Source organism: Podarcis erhardii (genome assembly GCF_964252035.2).
Source record: "Podarcis erhardii genome assembly, chromosome: 15".
Taxonomy (NCBI): domain Eukaryota; kingdom Metazoa; phylum Chordata; class Lepidosauria; order Squamata; family Lacertidae; genus Podarcis; species Podarcis erhardii.
The window spans coordinates 7,753,774-7,778,158 of record NC_138505.1 but is presented as its reverse complement, the minus strand read 5'-3'; the positions used below and the strand labels follow the sequence as shown (position 1 = coordinate 7,778,158).

The following is a 24,385-nucleotide window of genomic DNA, read 5'->3' as shown; positions in this document are numbered from 1 at the left end:
TTCTGTTAGCTAGGGATGATGGGAGTTGTAGTCCCAAAACAGCTGGAGGGCCAAGTTTGGCCATGCCTGTTTTAAGCCAATGAGAAGAAGTCTCCTCACCCTTTGTACTGTTTAGAGCCAACCGGGAGAGGAAAGAGGTAAGACGGCCCCTGAGGATCGGCTCCCAGGGTCACTCTGGAGGAGTGTGGGAACAACACCAAGGAGATTTAATGTATGCTCCAAAGCTAAGCATTCAGGAACACTGAAATCTCAAGGTGCTTCAGTTTCAAGAGGACGGCAGGCAAGTTCCATTGTGTACAGTGGAACTTCAAGGAAAGCACAACATAATACGATATTGGAGCACTCCATATCATTGGATGTGGAGAAAATAGTAAACCTAACTGAAAGGCAAACACATGGGGATCTACACTGAACATCCCTAGTTATTAGGGCCTTTCCTGTGGCGGCTCCCTGACTGTGGAGAGAGGCTCACCTGGTGCCATCACTACATGTCTTTAGGCGCTAGGCGAAAGCATTCCTCTTTACCTAGGCCGATGGCCAACTATGACAGGCATAGGCAAACTCTGGCCCTCCAAATGTTTGGGACTACAATCCCCATCATCCCTGACCACTGGTCCTGTTAGCTAGGAATGATGGGAACTGTAGTCCCAAACATCTGGAGGGCCGGAGTTTGCCTGTGCCTGATCTATGGTCTGTGAAACAGTGGGGGAGAGGACTGTTAGCATGACGACTATTTTATTATTAGGCTGTCTGTTGGTATGCTTTTCATTATGTTTTTATCACTGATGCTCTGTAATGTGTTTTTATAATGTTGTGCACCGTCCTGGGACCTCCTGGGCATTATATAAATTGAAATAATATAACAATAATAACAATGTATATTTATGTATAATCTTAGAAGGGGGTACAGTGGCAAGGAAGTGCGGTTGTGACTATTATGAACGCAATGTGCACCTCTGAGTTTGCCACAACACTACTGCTAACACAATGGAATTGCCCAGCTGATTCCCCATCACCCGGGGAAGGTGCGACCTGCAACCCCTTCCCCCCCGCTGCCAACAACAGGATGAGCAAAGGTTCCGGGTTCCTCCGCTTTCTGCTTACCTGAACCAGGATCCGAGGCCGCTGTGGAGATGGGAAGGGGACATTGTGCATGAAATGAGAGATGTGCCTGGAAAGAGCAACAGAGAAGTCACAGGGAAGAAGAACACCCCTACACACACACACACCCTAAATAAAACCACAACTGCCACCTCTGCTCTGTAACAGCAGCTTACAGGCATAGGAAGAGCTCTGGTGGATCAGGCCAACAATCTGCCTGATTCAGAAACATTACTGCCCTCCAGCTGTGCGGGCAGAGCATAAACATTGTGGCTAGAAGCCACTGAGAGCCCTCTCCTCCAGGAATTTGTCTATTCCTCTGATGGGAGGGCGTTCCACAGGGCGGGCGCCACTACCGAGCAGGCCCTACGCCTGGTTCCCTGCTACCTCAGTTCTCGCAGTGAGGGAACTGTCACAAGTCCCTCGGTGCTGGACCAGTGTCTGGACTCCTTCAGGTATACTGGGCCGAGGCCATTTAGGGCCTTAAAGGTCAGCACCAACACTTTGAATTGTGCTCGGAAACGTACTGGGAGCCAATGTAGGTATTGCAGGACCAGTGTTATATGGTCTCGGCGGCTGCTCCCAGTCACCAGTCAACTGCCACATTCTGGATTAGTTGTAGTTTCCAGGTCACCTTGAAAGGCAGCCCCACACAGAGAGCATTGCAGTAGTCCAAGTGAGAGATAACCAGAGCATGCACCACTCTGGAGAGACATTCTGCCATCTACCACATCAGATTAGAGGGAGCTGTGGCCGTTATCTAGCTAAGGTTCTGCTTGCATTTCAGGCCTCGCAACCACACACAGAGGACCCGATCCTATCGGCCGCTTCCCCAACTTACGCCTCGAGCGGAAGAACGTGAGGCCCCGAGATGCTGTAGCGGTACAGGAAAGTGAGGAATTTCCGGAAGACGTCAAAAAAGGGCCAGTGGGACAGGACGCAGATGCTCTTGCGGGTATGCACCGATTTGCTGGTGATGGGGCGCCGGTCGACGACGGTGAGGAGGTTCAGCCACATGCACTGCCGCTCCGAGAGGTGTTCCCGCGGGAAGGATTCGTAGAACTGGATGGCAGCGCCATACACCTGGGAGTGAGAGCAAGAGAATCCGAAGAAGGGAAGGAGGAAGGTCAGAGCGCTGTGTGACCTTGGTGAAACAGTCGCTCACCTAGGGTGAGTGAGGAGTAACTCCAGGCGATCTGGAAGGGAATCTTTGGAGAACAGGGATAATGCTTCTTATTATTATTGTTGTCAATCTGGCCAAACAAAGGGTATTTGCCACTGTTATGTTTATAGGTGTGTTATGTGTGTGGGACAGGCTTCTGTAATACCCGTATTTTTTGCTCTATAAGACGCACCAGACCACAAGACGCACCTAGTTTTTGGAGGAGGAAAACAAGAAAAAAAATATTCTGAATCTCAGAAGCTAGAACAGCAAGAGGGTTTGCTGCGCAGTGAAAGCAGCAATCCCTCTTGCTGTTCTGGCTTCTGGGATAGCTGCGCAGCCTGCATTCGCTCCATAAGACGCACACACATTTCCCCTTACTTTTTAGGAGGGAAAAAGTGAGTCTTATAGAGCAAAAAATACGGTAAATATTGTGGACTAGAAACATCTGCGGACTTTTGCCAATTGCCATGCTGTGCACACATATTGATGCTAACATGAAAAATGAACGCTAAGCAGAATAGCTCACTTGCTGGTCTTTTAAAGATTTCCAAGACTCTGGAATTTAAATGTTTTAAGATCCACCCTATGACGTTGATCTTCTAAAGACTGTTTTTATAGGTTGTTAACTCTCTGGCTATTGGTTTTTGGGCTATGATTCATGTTTTTTGTCACATTTAAGTTGAGATCTTTCCTAGTTTGCATCTTCTTTGGAAATGTTTTTATGATGTTTAAATATGTTTTTATTATTTGTTGTTTGCCACCTGGGGCTCCTTTGGCAGGAGAGGGAGGTGATAAATGCAACCAACCAATCATTTTTAAATAACCATTTTTTCACGTAGATTGCCAGACACCTCTGTTGCCGAAGCACCCAAATAAAACAGATACTTGCCCTAACCTGTCTGCAACAAAACCCACACACATGCACTAAGTTGGTACAGTCCTGCCAAGTAGCACAGCCCTCTATCCCAAATATCCAATTCCTCCCTGAGAGGTGATATCACTCACCCCAGACATTCCGTCTCACAATAGGCAGCTAATTTTCTTAGAGCTCTTCTAAGCCCTATGGGGGTTCTGGATAGTATTACCACGTCGTCTGCGTAAAGCAGAGCCGTGATGTGCTGGTTTGCTAACTTCGGAGGGTGGTAGTCGAGGTTATGGAGAGTGGTTACCAGGTTATTTAAATAAAAATTAAATAATAAAGGGGCCAAAAGGCACCCTTGCATAACACCCTTAAATGTTTTAATGGGGTCTGTGCTACAATACTTATTGCAAAGTACTGGAAGACAAAAGATCTACCCACCCGGGAAGAATGGCAGATGAAGGTGATGGACTATATGGAACTGGCGGAAATGACTGGCAGAATCCGAGACCAGGGAGAAGAGTCGGTGGAAGAAGATTGGAAGAAATTTAAAGACTATTTACAGAAACATAGTAAAATTAATATCTGTTAGAAGGATGTTGGAATAATATTATATGATTTTAGCAGGAATGGTATAAAGGATTTGGGAATAACTGACTGTTAATTGGTGAAAGGAGGAAAAGTAAAGTTACATTATATTAAGACAATTTACAGGACAAAAATTTTAAAAGAGGGAAAGGATTTGCTGAAATGGATAATTGACTTAGAACACAAAAAAGGGAGGTGTGAGGAGGTCAAGGAAATAAGCTAATGAAAGATTAGTAATGAGGAGATCTGATGTATTTTTTTTCTGCGTTTTTGTTTAATGATTTCTCTGCTTTTTTATATTGTGATGTATTGTTTTATTTTTGTTTAATGTGGTATTTTTCTTTTTTCTTTTTGTAATTTTTAAAACTTAAATAAATATTATATTAAAAAAAAATGTTTTAATGGGGTCTGTTAAGTGCCCTAGCTGGCTGCACCTGACTCTAAGGGCCGTATTTGAATGTACTACCTGAATTAAATATAGTAGCCATCTATCGATGCTAGTGGCCCGAAGCTTGTCCCAGAGTCTGGTTCTGGGAACTGAGTCAAACTGAGTTGACCTGGCTGCCAGCCGGATTCTGTGCCCAGATTTGTAGGCACAGATCATCCTCTAGAATAGGGAACTAGGGAAATGCTGGTCACCCTTTGGGGTGCCTCAGGGTCAATTTTTATGGTAGCTCAAATCTTAGTTGTACGGGTGTACAGTGGTACCTCAGGTTACATACGCTTCAGGTTACAGACTCCGCTAACCCAGAAATAGTACCTCGGGTTAATAACTTTGCTTCAGGATGAGAACAGAAATCGTGCTCCGGTGGCGCGGCAGCAGCAGGAGGCCCCATTAGCTAAAGTGGTGCTTCAGGTTAAGAACGGACCTCTGGAACGAATTAAGTACTTAATCCGAGGTACCACTGTATGTATATACCGTAGATTCCAGTGTATTAGGCGACTGGGTGTATTAGACGACCCCTCAAATTGGCAGCTGCAATTTGGGGGTTCGTCTTCTAAGCCCAGTCGCCTAATACGGTGGGCAGCTCTGCGCCAGGAGAAAGCCGCCCAGTGTGGAGTGGAGCCTGCCGCCACCGCTGCCTCGGAGCCACAACCGCAGCGGGGGGGGGGGGGCGGGCTCCGCCCATACCCGGTGTACAAGACGACCCCCAACTTTTTAACCTCTTTTCCAGGGTGAAGAAGAAGAAGAAGAAGAAGAAGAAGAAGAAGAGTAGTTTGGATTTGATACCCCGCTTTATCACTACCCGAAGGAGTCTTAAAGCGGCTAACAATCTCCTTTCCCTTCTTCCCCCACAACAACACTCTATGAGGTGAGTGGGGCTGAGAGACTTCAGAGAAGTGTGACTGGCCCAAGGTCACCCAGCAGCTGCATGTGGAGGAGCGGAGACGCGAACCCGGTTCCCCAGATTACAAATCTACCGCTGTGAACCACTACACCACACTGGCTCTCTCTTATACGCCGGAATCTACGGTATCTCAATTTTAACTCATGAGGTATTGCTGCAATCTGCTCTGATTGTATATTTTATCTTTATGAACACTGTTTTTATTGTGTTATGCAAGCTGGTCTTTGACCGTAATAAATTATCTATCTATCTATCTATCTATCTATCTATCTATCTATCTATCACCCACCCCAGGTTCTCTGACCCAGCCCAAAAAGTAGTTCCCACCACCATGCAATCCGACTACCTTGTCCCCCGAAGCCCCGGTCAACACGAAGGTGGAGAAGACAGGAAGCTGGTATTTCGTGTCGGCCGGCCAGCTCTCGATGGTCGCCCCCATGGGCAGGCAAAAAACAGCCACGGACTCCGGCAACGGGAACGCCTCGTTGTCCTCCTCTGGGTAGCGACTAAGGAGACCTGGAAGGGGAAGGGAAATGGGAGGAAGCTGTTTCGGTCCCTCCCCGTCAATTAATTACAACTATCCCTCAGGGTCTACCCATTCCGAGGAAGAGGGGATCCTGATCCACTGATCCATGATTCCCTGCAACCTTCAGGCTTGACTACTGCATTCTGCGCTACATGGGACCTGCCCTTGAAGACTACTCAGATGTTTTTGTGACTCCTTTGGAACCTTGGGGAGGAGCAATCAGATTTCGCCTGAGTTCACAGGCTTTGAGTTTCATGCTGCTGGTTTTAACCTGAGAAGCTCTCAGCATCCAAAGGACCCACACATCTCAAATACGTCCTCCCCCCACGCCATCTCTCCCGACAGGGACGCTCCTCAAAAATCAGGACCAACTCTATCAGCGTGGCAGCCGATATACAAGGTGTGACCGGAAAGTTTGGTGAACGGTCACAGAAATCAGACAGCGAGAACATAGATGCCTTACAGGTCTTCAAAGTAGGCCCTCTCTGTTACAATGCACCGTTGACAACGTTCGTAGAGCTGTTGGAAACTTCTGGAGAAGTCCTCTTTCCGTACTGCTTTCAGTTCCCTCGTCACAGCCGCTTGGAGGTGTGGAATGTTGGAAAATCTGTGCCCTTTCAGTGACGATTTCAGTTTTGGAAAAAGAAAGAAATCCGGTGGGGCCAGATCGAGAGAATATGGAGGGTGGGACAAACTCAGTAACAATTTCACGTGGAACATGAAATTCTTTCACCATCATTTGGACGGACAAACGGTGATCCCGCATCAATAACTCACAACCTCTGTCGACATTTGCTGCCGCTCTGCTTGTCAACGGTCTGAGGGTCGTCTTCGATGGTTTGCCGTCCTTCACGGAAACGTTTAAACTACTCACACACTGTCTTTTGAGTTGCAGCTTCATCTCTGTACACAATTGTGAGCATTTTGTGGGTTTCCGATGCCGACTTTATGCTCGAATATTTCTCGCTGTCTGATTTCTGTGACCGTTCACCAAACTTTCCGGTCACACCTGGTATATCAAGACAAGCTGGCGGTATAAAGTGAGTGCTCCAATCACTGATCCACCTGGTTCAATATTGCCTGCACGGACTGGCAGCATCTCTCCAGGGTTTCAGGCGGGGGCCTCTCTCGGGAGATTGACGGCACTTTGATCTGAGCATCCTTAGTGGAGAGGAGGAGAATTGGAATCCACTGGCACCTGGAGGGCCAAATGTCCCCCTGCCCCTGTGTTAGAGCCGGGTGACAGGATGGCAGTTTCTTAAAAAAGATAAGTCAACACACACAGGGAGCTCAATAAGGCCCCCAAGAGCCACGTGTCCTCTGTCCGAGACATACCTGCTTGGTAAACCAGAGTGTTCCCTTTTGCCAATGCCATCTTGTAGCAGATGTAGAGGGCTGGTCCCCACTGCAGAAAAGAGATAGGCAAGAAAAGGTGGAGGAAAGCAACTGGCTGGACCACAGAAAAAGCAGCCTCAGGAACAGAGAAATCTGCCTGGACCGAGTCAAGGGTATTTGTCCAGCTACCTAATACTGGCTACACTGACCGACAGCTGCTCTCCAGGGTCTCAAGAAGAGCAGGAAAAAATTCCCTGTGACCTGCTCCCCGGGTCTTCAACTGGAAATGCCAAGGACTGATCCTGGGACCTTCTGCACTCAGCTGCCCTCCTCTCCAGGAAGGTTCCAGCCCTCCTGGTTCTGAGCAATGAGATGGCTCAGTTGGCAGAGCATGAGACTCTTAATCTGAGGGTTGTGGGTTCGAGTCCCACATTCGGCAAAAGATTCCTGCATTGAAGGGGAGTTGGATTGGATTATTCTTGTGGTCCCTTCCAACTCTGAATAAAGGACAAAACAGGAATTGAGCAGAGCTGGGACAATTTGCCAGCTCGTTGCTCCATCCAGATCAGTACTGCGTGCACTGACCGGCAGCCACACTTCAGGATTTCAGATGGGAGAGGAGGAGGAACCCCCAGCCCTCCCTGGAGATGCCAGGGACCGTACCAGGGACCTCCTGGGTACGAAGCCATGAGTTCTGCCACTGCGCCAGGGCAGCAGCCGAGCTCCGGTACTCACCATGCCCGCGTTGAGGTTCCGGTCCACGCGGCAGAAGGTGTGCGGGAGGCTCTCCCCTTTGCTGGGCATCATAAGGCAGATGTCGGTGATGCCCAGCGTGCTGTAGGCCTGGCTCTCGCTGGCTCGACGGTACGTCAGGAAGGTGCGCTGGTGCCCGGGGGCCCCCGAGGCCAGGTTAGCCGAATGGCTATAGGGAGTCGTGTCGATGATTTTGTAGCCGGGCTTCGGGTGGTCCTTTCCGTCGTAGTGCACCCTAGGCGGACGGCAAAAGAGAGTGTGTTTCGCAATGAGGAATAGGGATTGCGGGGGGTTGGACTAGAAGACCCCTGGAGCCCCCTACCAACGATACGATTCTAAGGACCTGTCCTGTACGGTACTCCCAGTTCCACGTTTTCCCTTTATTTACCGTGTTTACAGCTCCGTTTATTTTCTTAATATAATTCTTATTAAATTTCCTGTTCTAGAATTTCAAATAAACATTTTACATCCTTAAGATGGCAATGACTTCCCTTCTCCTCTTTCCACGGTTCATTTTACATATCTTAAATCCCTGCATGTTTTACAAAAACTATAACAATCGGTTTTCCGTTATTGCATCCATCAATTTACTCTGTTGAAGTTATCTTAACGCTGCCAGCGTTTTCAGCTGTACACAATTATTTCCCACATATTCAATAAATGTTTTCCAATCTTCTTTAAACGTTAAGTTCTCCTTGTTCTCTTATTCTATATGTCAAGTCTGCAAATTGTGTATATTCTGTCAGCTTAAGCTGCCATTCTTCTTTGGCTGGGACTGTGATCATTTTCCATTTTATAGCTCCGTTTTCCTCCAAGAAGCTCAGTGGGAAACATACCAGACAGCAAATTGCCCTGATCTGCCAGATGCCCTGGCACTGAAAGGACATTATTGATAGGGAGAACTTTCCAAAAGCAGGGTGCCACCACTGAAAAGGCCCCGTCCCTTGTTGCCAACCTCTCTCAAGAAAGGGAGGGGACCTCAGATGAGGATGTAATGGGGTCCGTGTGCTTTCATAAGGGGAAAGGCATTCTGAAATATATTGGGGCCCATCTCATGCGTGCTGAACGCCCACATACCCAACCAACCACCATACCTAAGGACATCAGAAGAGGCCTGCTGGATGAGGCCAGGGGCTCACCAAGCCTACAATGGACAACCATTGGGAAATTCTCAAGGAGGACTCCCTGCCTTGAGATTCCCGGCCACTGGTATTCAGAAGCGACAGTGGAGGCAGAACACAGCCACCCGAGACAGTAGCTGTTGATAGCTTTCTCTGCGAATTCGCACAGTTGGGACACCCAGGGTCATCTAGTCCAACCCCCCGCAATGCAGGAATCTTTTGCCCAACGTGGGGTTCGAACCCACAACCCTGAGACGAAGAGTGTCATGCTCTCCCAACTGTCTCCCAACTAATAATAATAATAATAATAATAATAATATAATAATAATAATTCCACTCTGGGCAGCTTCCACAGAGACCAAAAATACACTAAAATGTCACACATTAAAAACTTTCCTGAACAGGGCTGCCTTAAGATGTCTTCTGAATGTCAAGTAGTTGTTTATCGCTTTGACATCTGATGGGAGGGCGTTCCACAGGGCGGGTGCCACTACCAAGAAGGCCCTCTGCCTGGTTCCCTGTAACTTGACTTCTCACAGTGAGGGAACCGCCAGAAGGCCCTCGGCGCTGGACCTCAGCGTCTGGGCAGAACGATGGGGGTGGAGACGCTCCTTCAAGTATACTGGACTGAGGCCATTTAGGGCTTTAGAGGTCAACACCAACACTTTGAATTGTGCTCGGAAACGTACTGGGAGCCAATGTAGATCTCTCAGGACCGGTGTTATGTGGTCTCGGCGGCCGCTCCCAGTCACCAGTCTAGCTGCCGCATTCTGGATTAGTTGTAGTTTCCGGGTCACATTCAAAGGAAGTCCCACACAGAGTGCATTGCAGTAGTCCAATATTATTATTTATTGAATTTACCATACTTTTCTGTGTAGAAGACAAGGTTTTTTTTACTCTAAAACAGTAGTCCTCAACCTGCGGGTCCCCAGATGTTGTTGGACTACAACTCCCATCATCCCTGAGCTCTGGCCTTGCTAGCTAGGGGTGATGGGAGTTGTAGTTCAACAACATCTGGGGACCCACAGGTTGAGAAAGGCTGCTCTGAAATAATGTTAAAAATCGGGAGGGGAGGGGGGCGGCATTGTATACATGGATAATGCATATGTGGGACGGGCGATTGGTTGGGGGCATGTTATACAAGGAAAAATATATACTGGAAAAATATATATATCGCTTTATACCCAGGGGTCTCAGGGCACTTCACAGAAAAAAATCAAGATCTAAAACACAAAATACATAATAAAAATAACAACAACAACAACCCAACAGCCCCCCCCCAAGCACAGTTTAAAAGGGCATAAGATGTAAATCAGATCACCCAAAGGCCTGGTTAAAAAGGAACATTTTTGCCTGGCGCCTAAAGGTGTACAATGAAGGTGCCAGGCAAACTTCCCTGGGGAGAGCAATCCACAGATGGGGAGCCACTGCAGAGAAGGCCCCGTTCTTGTGTTGCCACCCTCCTGACCTCTCTCAGAGGAGGCACACAAAGGAGGGCCTCAGAAGATGATCTCAGGGTCCGGGTAGGTTCATACGGAAAGAGGCGGTGCTTGAGGTATTGCGGTCCTGAGCCGTTTAAGGCTTTACAGGTCAAAGCCAGCACTTGGAATTGGGACCGGAAACTGACCGGTAGCCAGTGCAGTCGGACCAGGATCGGTGCAATAGGCTCAAACCGTTTTGCTCTGGATTCTGAACCATCTTCAGAGGCGGCCCTATGTGAAACGGACTGGAGTCACCTACCCCAGCTCCACAATGGGGGGCTTGTCCCGGCCCCTCCTGTAGCAGATGTACATCTGGGGGTTGTTGAGCAGCCCGGCGTTGAGCTCCACGGGGTTCCCGGAGGTGGTGCGGTCGATGCAGGTGAAGCCGTGAGGTACCTCCTCGCCCTGCGAGCGCACGATGACGGCCACGTCCACGATGGGCTCGCTGGGACGGGACGGGCGAGGCGGCTGGCTCTCATCCTCTAGTGGCGCCGAAGTGTCCGCCAAGCCGGCCACCACAAAGTAGTCCACCAGCTGCGGGGCCCACTCGTCCGTCATGGCGGCGGCTCACGGCATCTGCAACAGGGGAATATGAAGAAGAGCCAGGTGAGAAGCTCCGCCTCCTGGGAAGCTCCCAGCCAATGGCGGCCTGCGCAGAATGTTCGGCGGCCCGTTGCCATGGTGCGAGAGACAGGAAGCCTGTGGAGGCAGAGAATGGCCATCGTGTACCATTGCTAGGCGAGAACTGCATGAATTTGTCCAACGCTCTTCTCCGGAGCCCCGTTCGCCTCCTGAAGCGAACGCAACCTGCGTCCACGCATCTGCGCATGCACGGGTCGCGATTCGCCGCTTCTGCGCATGACGTCATTTTGAGCATCTGCGCATGCAGCGAAACCCGGAAGTAACGCGCTCCGTTACTTCCGGGCCACCACAGAGCGCAACCCGAAAATGCTCAACCCGAAGCTACTTCAACCCGAGATATGACTGTAATAATAAAATAATAAAATACAATTTTATTTCTATCCCGCCCTCCATAGCCGAAGCCGGGCTCAGAGCGGCTAACAACAATAAAAGTACCACAGTTTACATAAAATCACAATCAATCAGTTGAAATACATTCTAAAATCAATTCATTCTAAAATCAATTCAGAATCAAATTAATGGCAACTATTGGGCTAGAGTTCTATGAGGATTACCAAAGGAGGGGGGTCAGACTGTGCCTTGGCCATCCAAAATGGCGGCCACCCTGCCTTCTGTGGCAGGGAGTTCCGCCGTTGAACGGATAAGAGAAGGACAGCCTTTTTACCTGTTCTGAATCAGATGCCCCCGAGTTGTGGCCTTACGAGAGAGGGAGGAAGAATTCCTCTCTGCCGTGTGCCATTTTACAGCCTTGGGACGTGTCCCCCGTCTCTCGTAATGCCAGAACCAGTGAAACAAACTGGCAGGGCAGCGAAACGGAAGTGTTTCAGAAGCCATTCCGAGGGAAAGGTGCCAGCCAGGAGCCTCTGCCGTGCCAACGGTGACAAAAACCATCGCCCCCCCCCCCCAAGGCGACTGACCGATTTGGTCCACGTTACGTGTAGTTCTCGATTCTGCCGTTTGCGCAGAAAAGTGGTATGTAGAAAACTTCCCTAAAAGAATGAAAACCGGCGACGTGTTCTGCGGGGGTGGAAGCACCCTGGCCAGAAATGGCCCCACAGCCACAGCAACCAAAGTCTCGAGAAAGATGTTGGAGAAGGCCTCTGGGAAGGGTGGGGTTCCTGTCCCCTTCTCTGTCTCTCTCATGATTTCTAATGCAAAAAGACTGGAGATCTAAACCTAGGATAGGCAACTGCGTGAACTTTTGTGACTTTTCATTAGGTGTCGTTATTTTTATTAGCGTGTGTGTGTGTGTGTGTGTGATCGTGCATTTGTCTAATTGTTAGGTTTTTCAAAATTGTTTTTAACGTTGTGTTTTAAATTGTCTTGGGGCCCCGGGTGGCACTCTGGTCTAAACCACTGAGCCTTAGGCTTTCCGATCAAAGGTTCGGCGGTTCAAATCCCCACCATGGGGTGAGCTCCCGTTGCTCGGTCCCTGCTCCTGCCAACCTAGCAGTTTGAAAGCACATCAAGTGCAAGTAGATAAATAGGTACCGCTCTGGCGGGAAGGTAAACGGCGTTTCCGTGTGCTGCTCTGGTTCGCCAGAAGTGGTTTAGTCATGCTGGCCACATGACCTGGAAGCTGTACGCTGGCTCCCTCGGCCAATAAAGCGAGATGAGCACCGCAACCCCAGAGTCGTCCGCGACTGGACCTAACCTTTACCTTTAAATTGTCTTAACCCGGTGAAGAGTGGGGTATAAGTTATAACAATAAAATAATAATAATAATTCACAGCTACAGAGTATATATACAGTTGTACCTCGGGTTACATACGCTTCAGGTTACATACGCTTCAGGTTACAGACTCCGCTAACCCAGAAATAGTACCTCGGGTTAACAACTTTGCTTCAGGATGAGAACAGAAATCGTGCTCCAGCGGCACAGCAGCAGCAGGAGGCCCCATTAGCTAAAGTGGTGCTTCAGGTTAAGAACAGTTTCAGGTTAACAATGGACCTCCGGAACGAATTAAGTACTTAACTCGAGGTACCACTGTATAGAGAGAGCGAGACAGGTTTGTGTGTGGGTGTTCATATGTGTGTATATGTGTTTGTGTATTTGCGTGTCTCTCTGGGTCTCTGAGGTCGAAAGGGGAAGGAGGAATCCGAAGAAGCGGTCACGTTTCTGCTGATATGGTGGAACCCGTAGGGCGGGGGCTCTTTCAGGAGGAAACGGGTGCTGGGGCCTACGGAAGCAAAGAGAGGGAACTGGGTGCAACTCACAGCTCTTAAAAAATCCCAAGAGGGACTCACCACGGATGCCACTTCCTGCAGGCGACCATTGTGCTAATTCTTGGTGGGCGGTGGCGGTGTGAAAACTCTGCACATGCTCAGAGAGGGCGTGGTGGTCCGGGACACAGGGTGGCAGAGCGGTAGTGGGAGGGGCCAAGGACAAAAGTGGGCAGGACAACAGCAGGCTAGATTCTGCACTCACTCTCAGACCTCTCTCTGTCCGGCATCCAGACAAGCAAGAAAGGCATAAACACTGGCTATAACATGGTTTCCCGTGGTAAGAATGCCCCCCCCCCCACTTCCAGATGTAGGGGACAGTAGGGAAACCACGCCCTCAAACCTCCCCATAAGCAGAAAGCTAGTATATCGGCCAACCTTCCCCCCCTGATGTGCTAGCTTTCTACTTGCAGGATATAAAATTTAAAAAATGGTATCAGTCGCTGTGGGAGCATTCAAAAGCGGCATTGCCCCCTCCCACCCGCAGCCTGAAGTGTACGGTCTCATTCCACCCCTTCCAGCTTCCATGACCTTGTTCTTAGGCATATTACAGACCCAAGATCTGCGTGCCGTGAGAGAGGAAAGAGGAAGGAAGGGAGAAGTCAAGAGCTTCCTGCTGCGACCGCAGTTGCAAGGCGGCACTTCTCCGCTGCAACTTGGCTGCTGGGTCAAATGACGCGCCGCACTGTTCCGACACCCTCCACCCAGAAATGCTAGCTTCCACGTGCACGGGGATTCTTCGCCTCCCATCCCATCGGAGTGATGGCTCCGACCTGGTGGAATGCTCTGTCCCATGAGACCAGGGCCCTTCAGGATTTAACCTCCTTCTGCAGGGCCTGTAAGACAGAGCTATTCCACCTGGCTTTCAATATGAATTTTGTCTGATCTTTTATTCCCCTTCCTTCCCTCCCCCTCCCCTTTTTATGAAGATTACCTGCTCTGGGATCCCACAGCTAATTCTCCCCTGGTCTCCTCGCTGGCCCAAATAGGACTATTTAGCAAACTAGTTCTGGTGATCATCTAATGTTTATTGGATGGATTTCCCCCAACTTGATTTTAGAACTTTGAATTTATTTTGTATTTTGTGCTGTTTTTTTTTGTTGTATCACAATTAAGTGTTTTAAATTTGTTGTTAGCCGCCCTGAGCCTGGTTTTCTGAACCGGGAAGGGCGGGGTATAAATTATTATTATTATTATTATTATTATTATTATTATTATTATTATTATTATTATTATCAACACACGTGGGAACCGTCCCTTTTGCGGGAACCGCCTGAAATTGGTGCCCGTCAAAGACGCCGGTTTGCCACCTCAGTGAGAAATATAGCCAAGGGTCAAAAGCCCAAATAAAGAGATGCTTTTTGTTGTTGTTGCTGCTGCTGCAGGGGTGTGTGTTGGTTTTGCAGCCCCCCTTACCTTACTCCCCCTCTCACATGGCAAAAAACGGGTTTTGAGATGGCATGCATATAAACGCATGGGTTGACAGCTTCCCTTCGCAGCTGTTCTCTCCTGTACAGAAATGGGGGGGGGGGAGCGCGGGAAAGGTGGACCTGGATGAGCCCCCCACCCACAACTCCCCGCCTGGCTGATATCCAGCTGCTCAGGAGTTCAGCGTCCTTCCCAAATGCCCTCCAACACAGGAGCTGGTCTCTCCTGCCTTCCCTCCAATGCTCAGCTGGTTTATTTTTAGATTTGGCTGTACACAAAAACACACACACACACACATGACTCCCACCTCTGTCACCACCTAGCTGTGCCCACTGAAAGTGATGCCCTTGCGAGGTGGCCTGCTCTGGGCCGGTGTGGGGCTGGGGAAGCATCTGCCAAGGTTGGGGGCAGCCGATTCTCCTTATTTTTCTTCTGGACGAGGCCTCGAAAGGACATGCCTCCTCTGAATGCTGTCAGATAGGCAGCCAGGCAGGCAGCCGGATCAGGCCCGCCCGAGGGCTGCCCCGCACTCGCTGCCCCCCAACGTACCTCTCCGCCTGTCAACCACGACCGAGGGAAGACGGGACGCACACACCGGTTTACGGCTCGACAGCACGCGGCTCCCGATCTCTCTGCCCTAAAACCGAAAGTTAAAAGCCGTTTCGCAACTCGGGTGAAAGGTCCCCTGTCCGGTTCCCCCCAAACACAGCTGTTGGCGGCTACTCCCCCTGCGGAAGTGCCTTTTTTGTTTCTAAACAACATTTTGACCTGCGAGGAGGGGGCCCGCCAGGATTTGACGGCTGGGTCAAATCAGGGTGTGGGGTCAACTGTCCCTTTGCTTCCGCTGCCCCCTTCCAGAGAACTGCTTTCTCTCTGGTCCTCTTAAAAGGCGAAAAGTTCAGCAAAGGCCTGCCCGGACTGTACCACTTTTGGGAGGAAGAGGAGCTGAACTGTTGAACAGACAGCGGAACGGACTGCCTCTGAAAGCGGTGGGCTCTCCTGCGCCGGAGATTTTAAAACAGATTATATAAATTCAATTAACAACAACAACAACAGAGGCAGGATCTGTAGGGGATTGTCCAGCTGGGATTCCTGCATTGCAGTGGGTTGGACTCTCAGACCTCTTGCAACTCTTCGGTTCTAGGATTCTATTAAATGTTCCCACGCTGCAGGCATGCATATAGAATGGGGAAAGCCCCTGCATGCAGAAAGCTAGCATGACAAGGAGAAGGCTTGGCAAGCACCGAACATGCAGCTCAGCAGGGAGAGAGCACCAGGGAGGCCAGTTAATGGAAACAAGCAGTGCCTGCCCCGCAAAGCCCCTGTTTCTACTCTGCTTCTGACAACCGTACCCATCCATTCCCCCCAAAGACAAAAAAACAGCATCCAGATACCCAGCTCAACAACAGGAAACAGCAGGAGACGGGTGTTCCTGGTTCGCTTTTTCCATGCACCAGATTGCTGTCGAAAACACCACTCAAAAGTCTTTGCCTGAGCTCCCTTCTCACGGGACCTCGGGAAAATGCATGCAGCAGTCAGGCGCTTAGCCCACCTAGCTCAATACTGCATACACTGGCTGGCAGCGCCTTTCCAAGGCGGCGCTCTCTCCCAGCCCGGCCTGGAGATGTCGGAGACTGAGACCACCTGCACGCAGAGCTCTACACACTGAACTGCAGCCTCCGTCTAAAAAAAAGCAACGGAAGGTTCTAGTCCTCATGAATCTGACCAAAAGAATGTATTGCACAAAGTCGGGTGGTTGAGCCATGTCACTCAGTACTGTATACACTGACTGGCAGCAGCTATTCTCCAGGGCAGGGGGAAATTTCTGCCTGGAGACACCAGGGATTGAAGCTTCTGGGAGACTCTCTGCCAGCAAAGCAGGGGCTCAACCACTGAGCTAAGGCGCCTTCTGCAAACAGCAGCAGCGCTGCCAGCTCCTCAAAAGCCTCAGGGCGCAGGCAAAAACATCCGTAATATTTCAATATGCGCATTCATAAATATAGAGAAGGGGGAAATTAGGCCAACCTTCAGAGCGAAAGTGATCCTGGAAGAGAGATGGGGATGCTCCATAAGCACCCCCAGACAACAGGGTGGGGAAGCGTTCTTGGCCCGAGGGCCACAATCCTTTCTAAGCAACGTTCTGGAGTCCGCATGACACTGGTGGGCAGAACAACAGATCTGTATTACAGGCTACATTCTGGGCAGGGGGCGGTGCTAATAGGCAGGGAGGGGGCGTGGCTTAGGGAGGGGTGTGGCCTGAGAAGGGTCCCAAGGACCGGAGAGGGGATCCGGAGGGCCGCATCCAGCCTACAACGGCCCCTCTCCCAGCTGTAACAACCCTCCTGAACAGGGAGCGAGCCGTCCAACGCAGAGAAGCACTCGCCCAGCAGGGATGTGGCTTCTGACAGGGGCGACTTACTGCAGGATCCGTCCCTGGCACCAAACTTCTCCGAAGTCTCGGGACCGCAGGCGTGATAATCGCACTGCTGAAAGCAGGGGGCGGGGGGGGGGGGGCAGCCAGCGGAGGAACACTCAGTGCTGCCTTCCAACTCAGGAAGGGAGCGAAGAATTTGCACTTCCCGTCTGCGTTGCCAGGATGAGGGCAGAGAAAGTGAGGGAGAAGGGAGGAAGCGAAAACTCCCAGAGCTCTGGGAAAGGGAAGTGTGAGCGGAGAAGACTGGGGTGGGAGACACCCTCTTTGAGCAGAAGCCAGGGAGGGGAAGAAAACTGGGAAGTCCCGGTTCTGCTTCTTGCTGAGCAGAGGGCGAAAGGAAGGATCTCTTCGCGCCCAGAGAGAAAGCAGGATCCTGCCAAGGCAAAAGAGGCCTGAATCGCGCCTTGCAAAGTGCTGAAGGGAGCCCATCTAGCACAGCATTCTGCCCTCACAGCGGACAATTGCCCCTAAGGACCAAGGAATCAGGATAGACTGGACCTGGAGGTCCTATAGCTGGATCAGGCCAAGCAGCCCAGCAGATGCCCCAAGGGGAACTCCACAAACAGGCAGTGTTTGAAATTAGCCAGGCGCTAGGCGCATTTTGGACGCGGGTGGCGCTGTGGGTTAAACCACAGAGCCTAGGACTTGCCGATCAGAAGGTCAGCGGTTCAAATCCCTGCGACGAGGTGAGCTCCTGTTGTTCAGTCCCTGCTCCTGCCAACCTAGCAGTTCAAAAGCACATCAAAGTGCAAGTAGATAAATAGGTACCGCTCCAGCAGGAAGGTAAACGCCGTTTCCGTGTGCTGCTCTGGTTCGCCAGAAGCGGCTTAGTCATGCTGGCCACATGACCCGGAAGCTGTACGCCGGCTCCCTCGGCCAATAAAATGAGATGAGCGCCACAACCCCAGAGTCGGTCACGACTGGACCTAATGGTCAGGGGTCCCTTTACCTTTAGCTTTAGGCGCATTTGGCCGCTTGTGACCAAGTTAAGATTCCTGGGCCTGACATATCCCCCATCTGGAGGTGCATCCCTGGGCTTCACTGGATCTTGACTGTTTTTGCACACTAGCAACACATCCTGCAGAATTCTATCCCTTATATTTTATCTGCACAATCGGAATGAATTTCAGGAACCAAAATGCTTTTTCTGTGCAGCCTAAGCAGGAACAGTGAACAACCTTATAGCTAATTGTGGTTGCTTGTCTTCACTTATCCCACTCCACTGCCCTGATCACGGTTGTGAAGAATATCCCTGCATTATGAATGGTCCGTTCCGCCATTAAGAAAAAGAGGTTGAAATAGGCTGATATATATGTGGACTGTCCCTGGATCACGTGACTTTTCTTCTTTAAGTTCTCAAAGCTCTTAACCTCGCTCAAGGCGGTCATCTGAACTAACCAGATGTTTAACTGATCATCAATCACAGCCAGTCCATCATTTGAAAAATAAGACTTTAGGGTTGTCTACCCCCAAAATGTTGCAACTAGGCATTCAGTTTTGGGGACTGCAACCTTGGTTTAAAGAGCTACAGTGCTACAGTGGTACCTCGGGTTACATACGCTTCAGGTTACAGACTCCGCTAACCCTGAAATAGCACCTTGGGTTATGAACTTTGCTTCAGGATGAGAACAGAAATCGCGGTGCAGTGGCAGCAGGAGGCCCCATTAGCTAAAGTGGTGCTTCAGGTTAAGAACAGTTTCAGGTTAAGAACGGACCTCCGGAACGAATTAAGTTCTTAACCCGAGGTGCCACTGTATTTGGCGCCGAGCTTATATATCTGAGTTTCTAACACGGCTGTTGAACCTCTTCCCTCTCAGCCGTTTGTTAGGCTGAGGACACCTGGGGAGAACCCAGAGGTTTGCAGAAGTAAAAAAAACCCTTAGGAAACCACTAAGAAAAACCGCCCTGCCCTTCCTCAATCATCTTCCTCAAGTATCATTATTTACAAAAGAAGAACATCAGAGTAACCGTTCTGGATCAGGCCCAAACCCCAGCTGGGTTAGGCATCCTGTTCTCACAGTGGCTGACCAGATGAGGTCAATGGCCTGGTCTAGTTCAGCATTGCCTTCTCACGTCCAAGTCGGTGGCCCTGCAGCAGTGAGTTCTGCAGTTTAACAACATGCTACGCGAAGAAACCTCATCCTCTGTGAAAAGCGGCCCACCTCCTTTGCTGAATTTATATTAAAGTGGTACCTTGGGTTACATACTCTTCAGGTTACATACGCTTCAGGTTACAGACTCCGCAAACCCAGAAATAATACCTCGGGTTAAGAACTTTGCTTCAGGATGAGAACAGAAATCGTGCTCCAGCAATGCGGCGGCAGCAGGAGGCCCCATTAGCTAAAGTGGTGCTTCAGGTTAAGAACAGTTTCAGGTTAAGAACGGACCTCAAGAACGAATTAAGTATGTAACCAGAGGTACCACTGTACACCGTTCCATTTTTTGGAACGGCTTTTTATGCATTTTATTTTTTTAAAAATTGCATTTTATTTTATTTTTTGAAACAACTGTCTCAAAAGCTGCATTTTCTATTTGCCGCATCCCATCTCGGAAACTCCTGGCAAAGGCAAATATATAAATGCATCTTATGGAATAAACGAAATAAAGAAATTGCAGAGAAGAAACTGACACGCAGCTGGAGGACGACGACAATGGACTCTCTGTGCAGCTGCAGCCACCCCCCCTCGCCCCCAATATTTTTCCTGAGACAACAGCTGTCTGGGGAGAAGCCATGGAACAGATCGGGCCAGATATTAATCTGGGTATTAGACGGCGAGATGCCACTGCTGGGGATAGGAGTTAAGTGATTTCAGTTTAGATAACCGAGGAGACAGGACAGAAGCTTATAGAATTTTGCCTGGCACAGGGGGAAAGCAGTTAGAGAAAACTTTTCCTCCCTATCTCATGAGCCCTAGAATTCAGGGGGCACCTGTTGAAGCTGAAAAGGGAACTTTCAGGACAAACAGAGGGAAGGACTTCTTCGTGCAACTGCGGAACTCACAGCTGCAGGAAGATGGCCCCCAACTTGGATGGCTTTCAGAAGACGATAAGATGGATGGAGGAGCAGGCTAGTAGCCATTATGAATCCCACAACCTCCCTGCTTCTAAATCTCAGTTGCTAGAAACCGCAGGAATGCTAGAAAAATGCAACTTGTGTTGCTGAGATGTAGTGCGACTCATGCAACACGTCGGCGATTAATATACACAGAAGAATAATTATACATACTTTATCAACCTTCTGAGAAAAAAACAAAACATTAAACAAAGCCACAAAGACTTGCAAACTACCCAGCCTCAAATGAACTTAATAATGTCTGGTTTCAATAGATTTTTCAAATGCTTAACTCAGTCTTTTGGATAAGTTCATGAAGATACCAACAAAAGGTAAGTTCGGTGATAATCACAATACCAAGAGATGCTAGTAGAGTTATAGATAGAGACAGGGTGCTGGCGTTTTGCACCTGTTCCGCCTTGGCAGTCCAAGTAATCAAAAGGCCGCTGTTTGCCCCCGATGGGGCCCTTTAACTGGGGCTTGCAGGTAGCACACTCCCAAGGTAGTTTTCCGGGCATCTTCAGTGGTCTAATCTCCAAGTCTTGATACGTATTTTGATATTCAATCTTATAGAGAATACTCTTTCTTGCTTAGCCATCGGGGGCGAGAAGAGAGGTTATAGGAAACCAGACAGAGGGCCTTCTCGGTGGTGGCGCCCACCCTGTGGAACGCCCTCCCTTCAAATGTGAAGGAAATAAGTAGCTATCTTATCTTTAAAAGACATCTGAAGGCAGCCCTGTTTAGGGACGTTTTTAACATTTAATGCTGTATTGTTTTTAACACTCAATTGGAAGCCGCCCAGAGTGGCTGGGGAAACTCAACCAGATGGGCAAGGTATAAACAATTATTATTATTATTATTATTATTATTATTATTATTATTATTATTATTAACTATGGGGCCCTTTTACTGGGGCTTGCAGGTAGCACACTCCCAAGATAGTTTTCCGGGCTTCTTCAGTGGTCTGATCTCAAAGTCTTGATACGTATATTGATATTCAACCTTATAGAGAATACTCTTTCTTGGCTTAAGCTTAAGAGACTGATTTGCTTAGCCATTGGGGGTGATTACTTTTGATTACTTGGACTGCCAGGGCGAAACAGGGCGAAACAGGTGCAATACGCCAGCCAGCACCCTATCTCTATCTACAACTCTACTAGCATCTCTCGGTATTGTGAATATCACCGAACTTACCTTTTGTTGGTATCTTCATGAACTTACCTAAAAGACTGAGTTAAGCATTTGAGAAATCTATTGAAACCAGACATTATAAGTTCATTTTTGGGCTGGAGTCTTTGTGGCTTTGTTTAATGTTTTGCATTTTTCTCAGAAGGTTGATAAAGTATGTATAATTATTGTTCTGTGTATATTAATGGCCAACGTGTTGCATGAGAAACCGCAGGAAGGCGGACAGTGCTCTTGTGCTCGGATCCTGCTGGCTAGTTTCCAATTGAGGCATCTAGTTGACCCCTGCGAAAACAAGATGCTGGACTGGATGGGCCTTAGGCCTGATCCTGCCATCGGTCTCTGCTGCTTCTATTCTGATGCTGAGAACTGGGAAGAGGTCTCGGCACCCCCTCCATCAGAAGCGGAGTGGAGGGGATACAGCTCAGCTCTGGGCAAGAAGGGGAAAGGGGAGTGAGACATATATAAATTCAATAAATAACAGTAAAACAATTCTGCGGCAGCTGTTGGCTGTGTCAGAGAAGCCAGGTGTTGCCCCGAGTATCGGGAAGTGAGAACCGCAGAGGAAGAAACCAGAAATGTTCTAAAAAGCACCAAAATATTATAATAGGCAGGGGAACATGCATCCAAAAACGAAAGTGCGGTATCTAATTCGCACTCCGGAAACAGAGGACACCCACCCCTCAGCCCACAGACACCTGCCAGATTTGGAACAACACGTCTCTGAGGTGGAGCAAGAGGGATGGGAGGCTGTGAAACTCCTAACTGGGGCGGGGGGGGGCAGAGGAGAAGCTCTGTGGGGTGTGTGAAAGCAGAGAAGGAAGGGGGGAAGGCCAGTCGAAATATTGTGAGGGGCAAATCTGAATAAATTTGATGCTGATTTTCGAAAACCAGAAAACAATAATCAGCAGAAAAGAAGAAATAAATATTGTGAAGGACTCCAGGAAGAGTTGGGGGTGCGAGGCAGTTTGTGGGTGTTGCAGAGTGGGGAGTGGGGGTAAAATAAATCTGGAATTTCCCCTCTCTTGGGTGGCGCTGTGGGTTAAACCACAGAGCCAAGGACTTGCCGATCAGAAGGTCGGCGGTTCGAATCCCCGCAACGGGGTGAGCTCCCGTTGCTTGGTCCCAGCCTAGCAGTTCAAAAGCATGTCAAAGTGCAATTAGATAAAGAGGTACCACTCCAGCGGGAAGGTAAACAGTGTTTCCGTGCGCTGCTCTGGTTCGCCAGAAGCGGCTTAGTCATGCTGGCCACGTGACCCGGAAGCTGTACGCCGGCTCCTTCGGCCAGTAAAGCAAGATGAGCGCCGCAACCCCAGAGTCGGCCACAACTGGACCTAATGGTCAGGGGTCCCTTTACCTTTAAAAAATATAAGCCTTCTAGTTCAGGATATCATGGGGAGGAGGTATAAAGGAACGAGAGCCAGAATTGTGGCCTCTAACTGGTTTTGACAGCGGGTGGGTGGGTGGAAAGCCAGTAGCCATTGCAGTGCCCCCCCCAAACAAACAGACAAACAAAACAACAGTTCAAGGTCTCCATTCCTGTTCCCTCCCCTGTCTACTGTGTCAGAGAGGAGGAAAGCAGACTAGGAACTGGGAAGGGGGGGAGGAAGAGGGCTAAAAGTGCATTTTTTTCTGGTGGGGGGGGAGAGATAAATAAGACTCAAAGGGGGGTAAAAATACGACAGGAGGAGCAATCCCAGGAAGACGCACTGAGAACCGGCAGAGGATCCAGTTCCTAGCAGAATTGGCCCCTGTCTGGAGTAGCAGTGATGCAATCACTGGCTGGGACTGCCAATTTATTCTTATTTATGGCGGGGTGTGGGGGGGGGGAGGAGAAGAGGGGGGTGGGGAAGGGTGGGGAGGAGGAGGAAAGTGTGCCCGCAGGAAAAAAGGGGGTGTTAAAAATTAAAGGAGAAAGAGATAGAAGCAGAGTTGGGTTGGGAGTGTTGCTGTTTTTGAGAGGGGAGGCAAATTCCTCTATGCAAAAAAAAATACGGACCTCAAAGGGGAGCGCAGGGGCTGGATTGGGGGGAGAGGTGGGGGTGGGGGGGTGGGGGGGTCTCTGTCAGAAGTTGGGAGGGGGGGAGGGCCGGGATGAGAAAGATGGGCTTGGGAAGGGGAGGGGGAGAAAATGAAGGGGTCGCTGCTGAGGGGGAGGGAGGGAGGGAGGGGGAGGAAGGAGGCGAAAGGCGAGGCGCGTTGCATCCCATCGCATCGCCTGGCATTGCATTGCAACCAATGCACGCGTCTCCTTACCTGGGCAAACTCCGGCGGTGGCTGCGCTGCCGCTCCTGCTACCCTCCAGCCCACGCCATAGCCTGAGCCTGAGCCCGGCCTGCCTGCGCTCAGCTGCTCAGCCCGCTCCTCCCCCCTCCTCTCCCCCCCCTCCGCAGAGGCGGAAAGTGCGCCACCTGCCGCAGAGGAGGACCCTGGAGAGAACTCAGCGCCCCCCCCACCCCCCGCCTCACTTGATGCATGGGTCCAGTTACAGATAGGTAGCCGCGTTGGTCTGCCATAGTCAAAACAAAACAAATTCCTTCCAGCAGCACCTTAAAGACCAACTAAGTCAGTTCTTGGTATGAGCTTTCGTGTGCATGCACACTTCTTCAGATACACTGAAACAGAAGTCACCAGACCCTTCTATATAGTGGAATTACAACTATATAATGGAATTACAACTTATCACCAAACTTAAAACCATGGAGAAACCTGGTCTGAACAAAGACCTTGGATTCTTATCTCATTATACATGACAAAGCCATTTTTCACCTTTTCACCCCTTGCTTTTTCCTGTAAGACCTATTGCAGTCGTTAAGAGTCGTCAACAGGCTCATCACAGCTATCTGCCAATCACCCATTCCCACCACCCTTCTGAGTAATACCCCTCCCCACCTTCTCACTATATAGAAGGGTCTGGAAACTTCTGTTTCAGTGTATCTGAAGAAGTGTGCATGCACACGAAAGCTCATACCAAGAACTGACTTAGTTGGTCTTTAAGGTGCTACTGGAAGGAATTTGTTTTGTTTTGATGCATGGGATTCAGGAAGGGAGTGGGGCGGACAGGAGAGACCTGTGGCGCCCTCCATAGAAGCGTAGGATCTCAGAGTGGCGGGGGCCGGGGGGGGGAGAGAGGGACACCCCAG

General features: G+C 49.7%; 1 protein-coding gene across 3 annotated transcripts in view; it reads right to left on the bottom strand.

Moving 5' to 3' along the window:
* Nucleotides 1-23,610, bottom strand: part of DENND4B (DENN domain containing 4B) — a 59,024-nt gene extending 35,414 nt beyond the window's left edge. For 2 of the 3 annotated variants that reach the window (XM_081840825.1, XM_081840827.1), the window contains exons 1-7: nucleotides 23,499-23,610; nucleotides 10,538-10,854; nucleotides 7,659-7,911; nucleotides 6,924-6,993; nucleotides 5,409-5,578; nucleotides 1,943-2,184; nucleotides 1,105-1,171 (exon numbers count right to left, since the gene is read on the bottom strand). In XM_081840825.1, the coding sequence (XP_081696951.1) occupies nucleotides 1,105-1,171; nucleotides 1,943-2,184; nucleotides 5,409-5,578; nucleotides 6,924-6,993; nucleotides 7,659-7,911; nucleotides 10,538-10,836 (1,101 nt within the window). In that variant the 5' untranslated portion in view covers nucleotides 10,837-10,854; nucleotides 23,499-23,610. Of the gene's footprint in view, nucleotides 1-1,104; nucleotides 1,172-1,942; nucleotides 2,185-5,408; nucleotides 5,579-6,923; nucleotides 6,994-7,658; nucleotides 7,912-10,537; nucleotides 10,855-15,120; nucleotides 15,209-23,498 lie in introns of those variants that run through there. The other variant, XM_081840826.1, reaches the window with a different exon arrangement.
* Nucleotides 23,611-24,385: the final 775 nt, after the last annotated feature.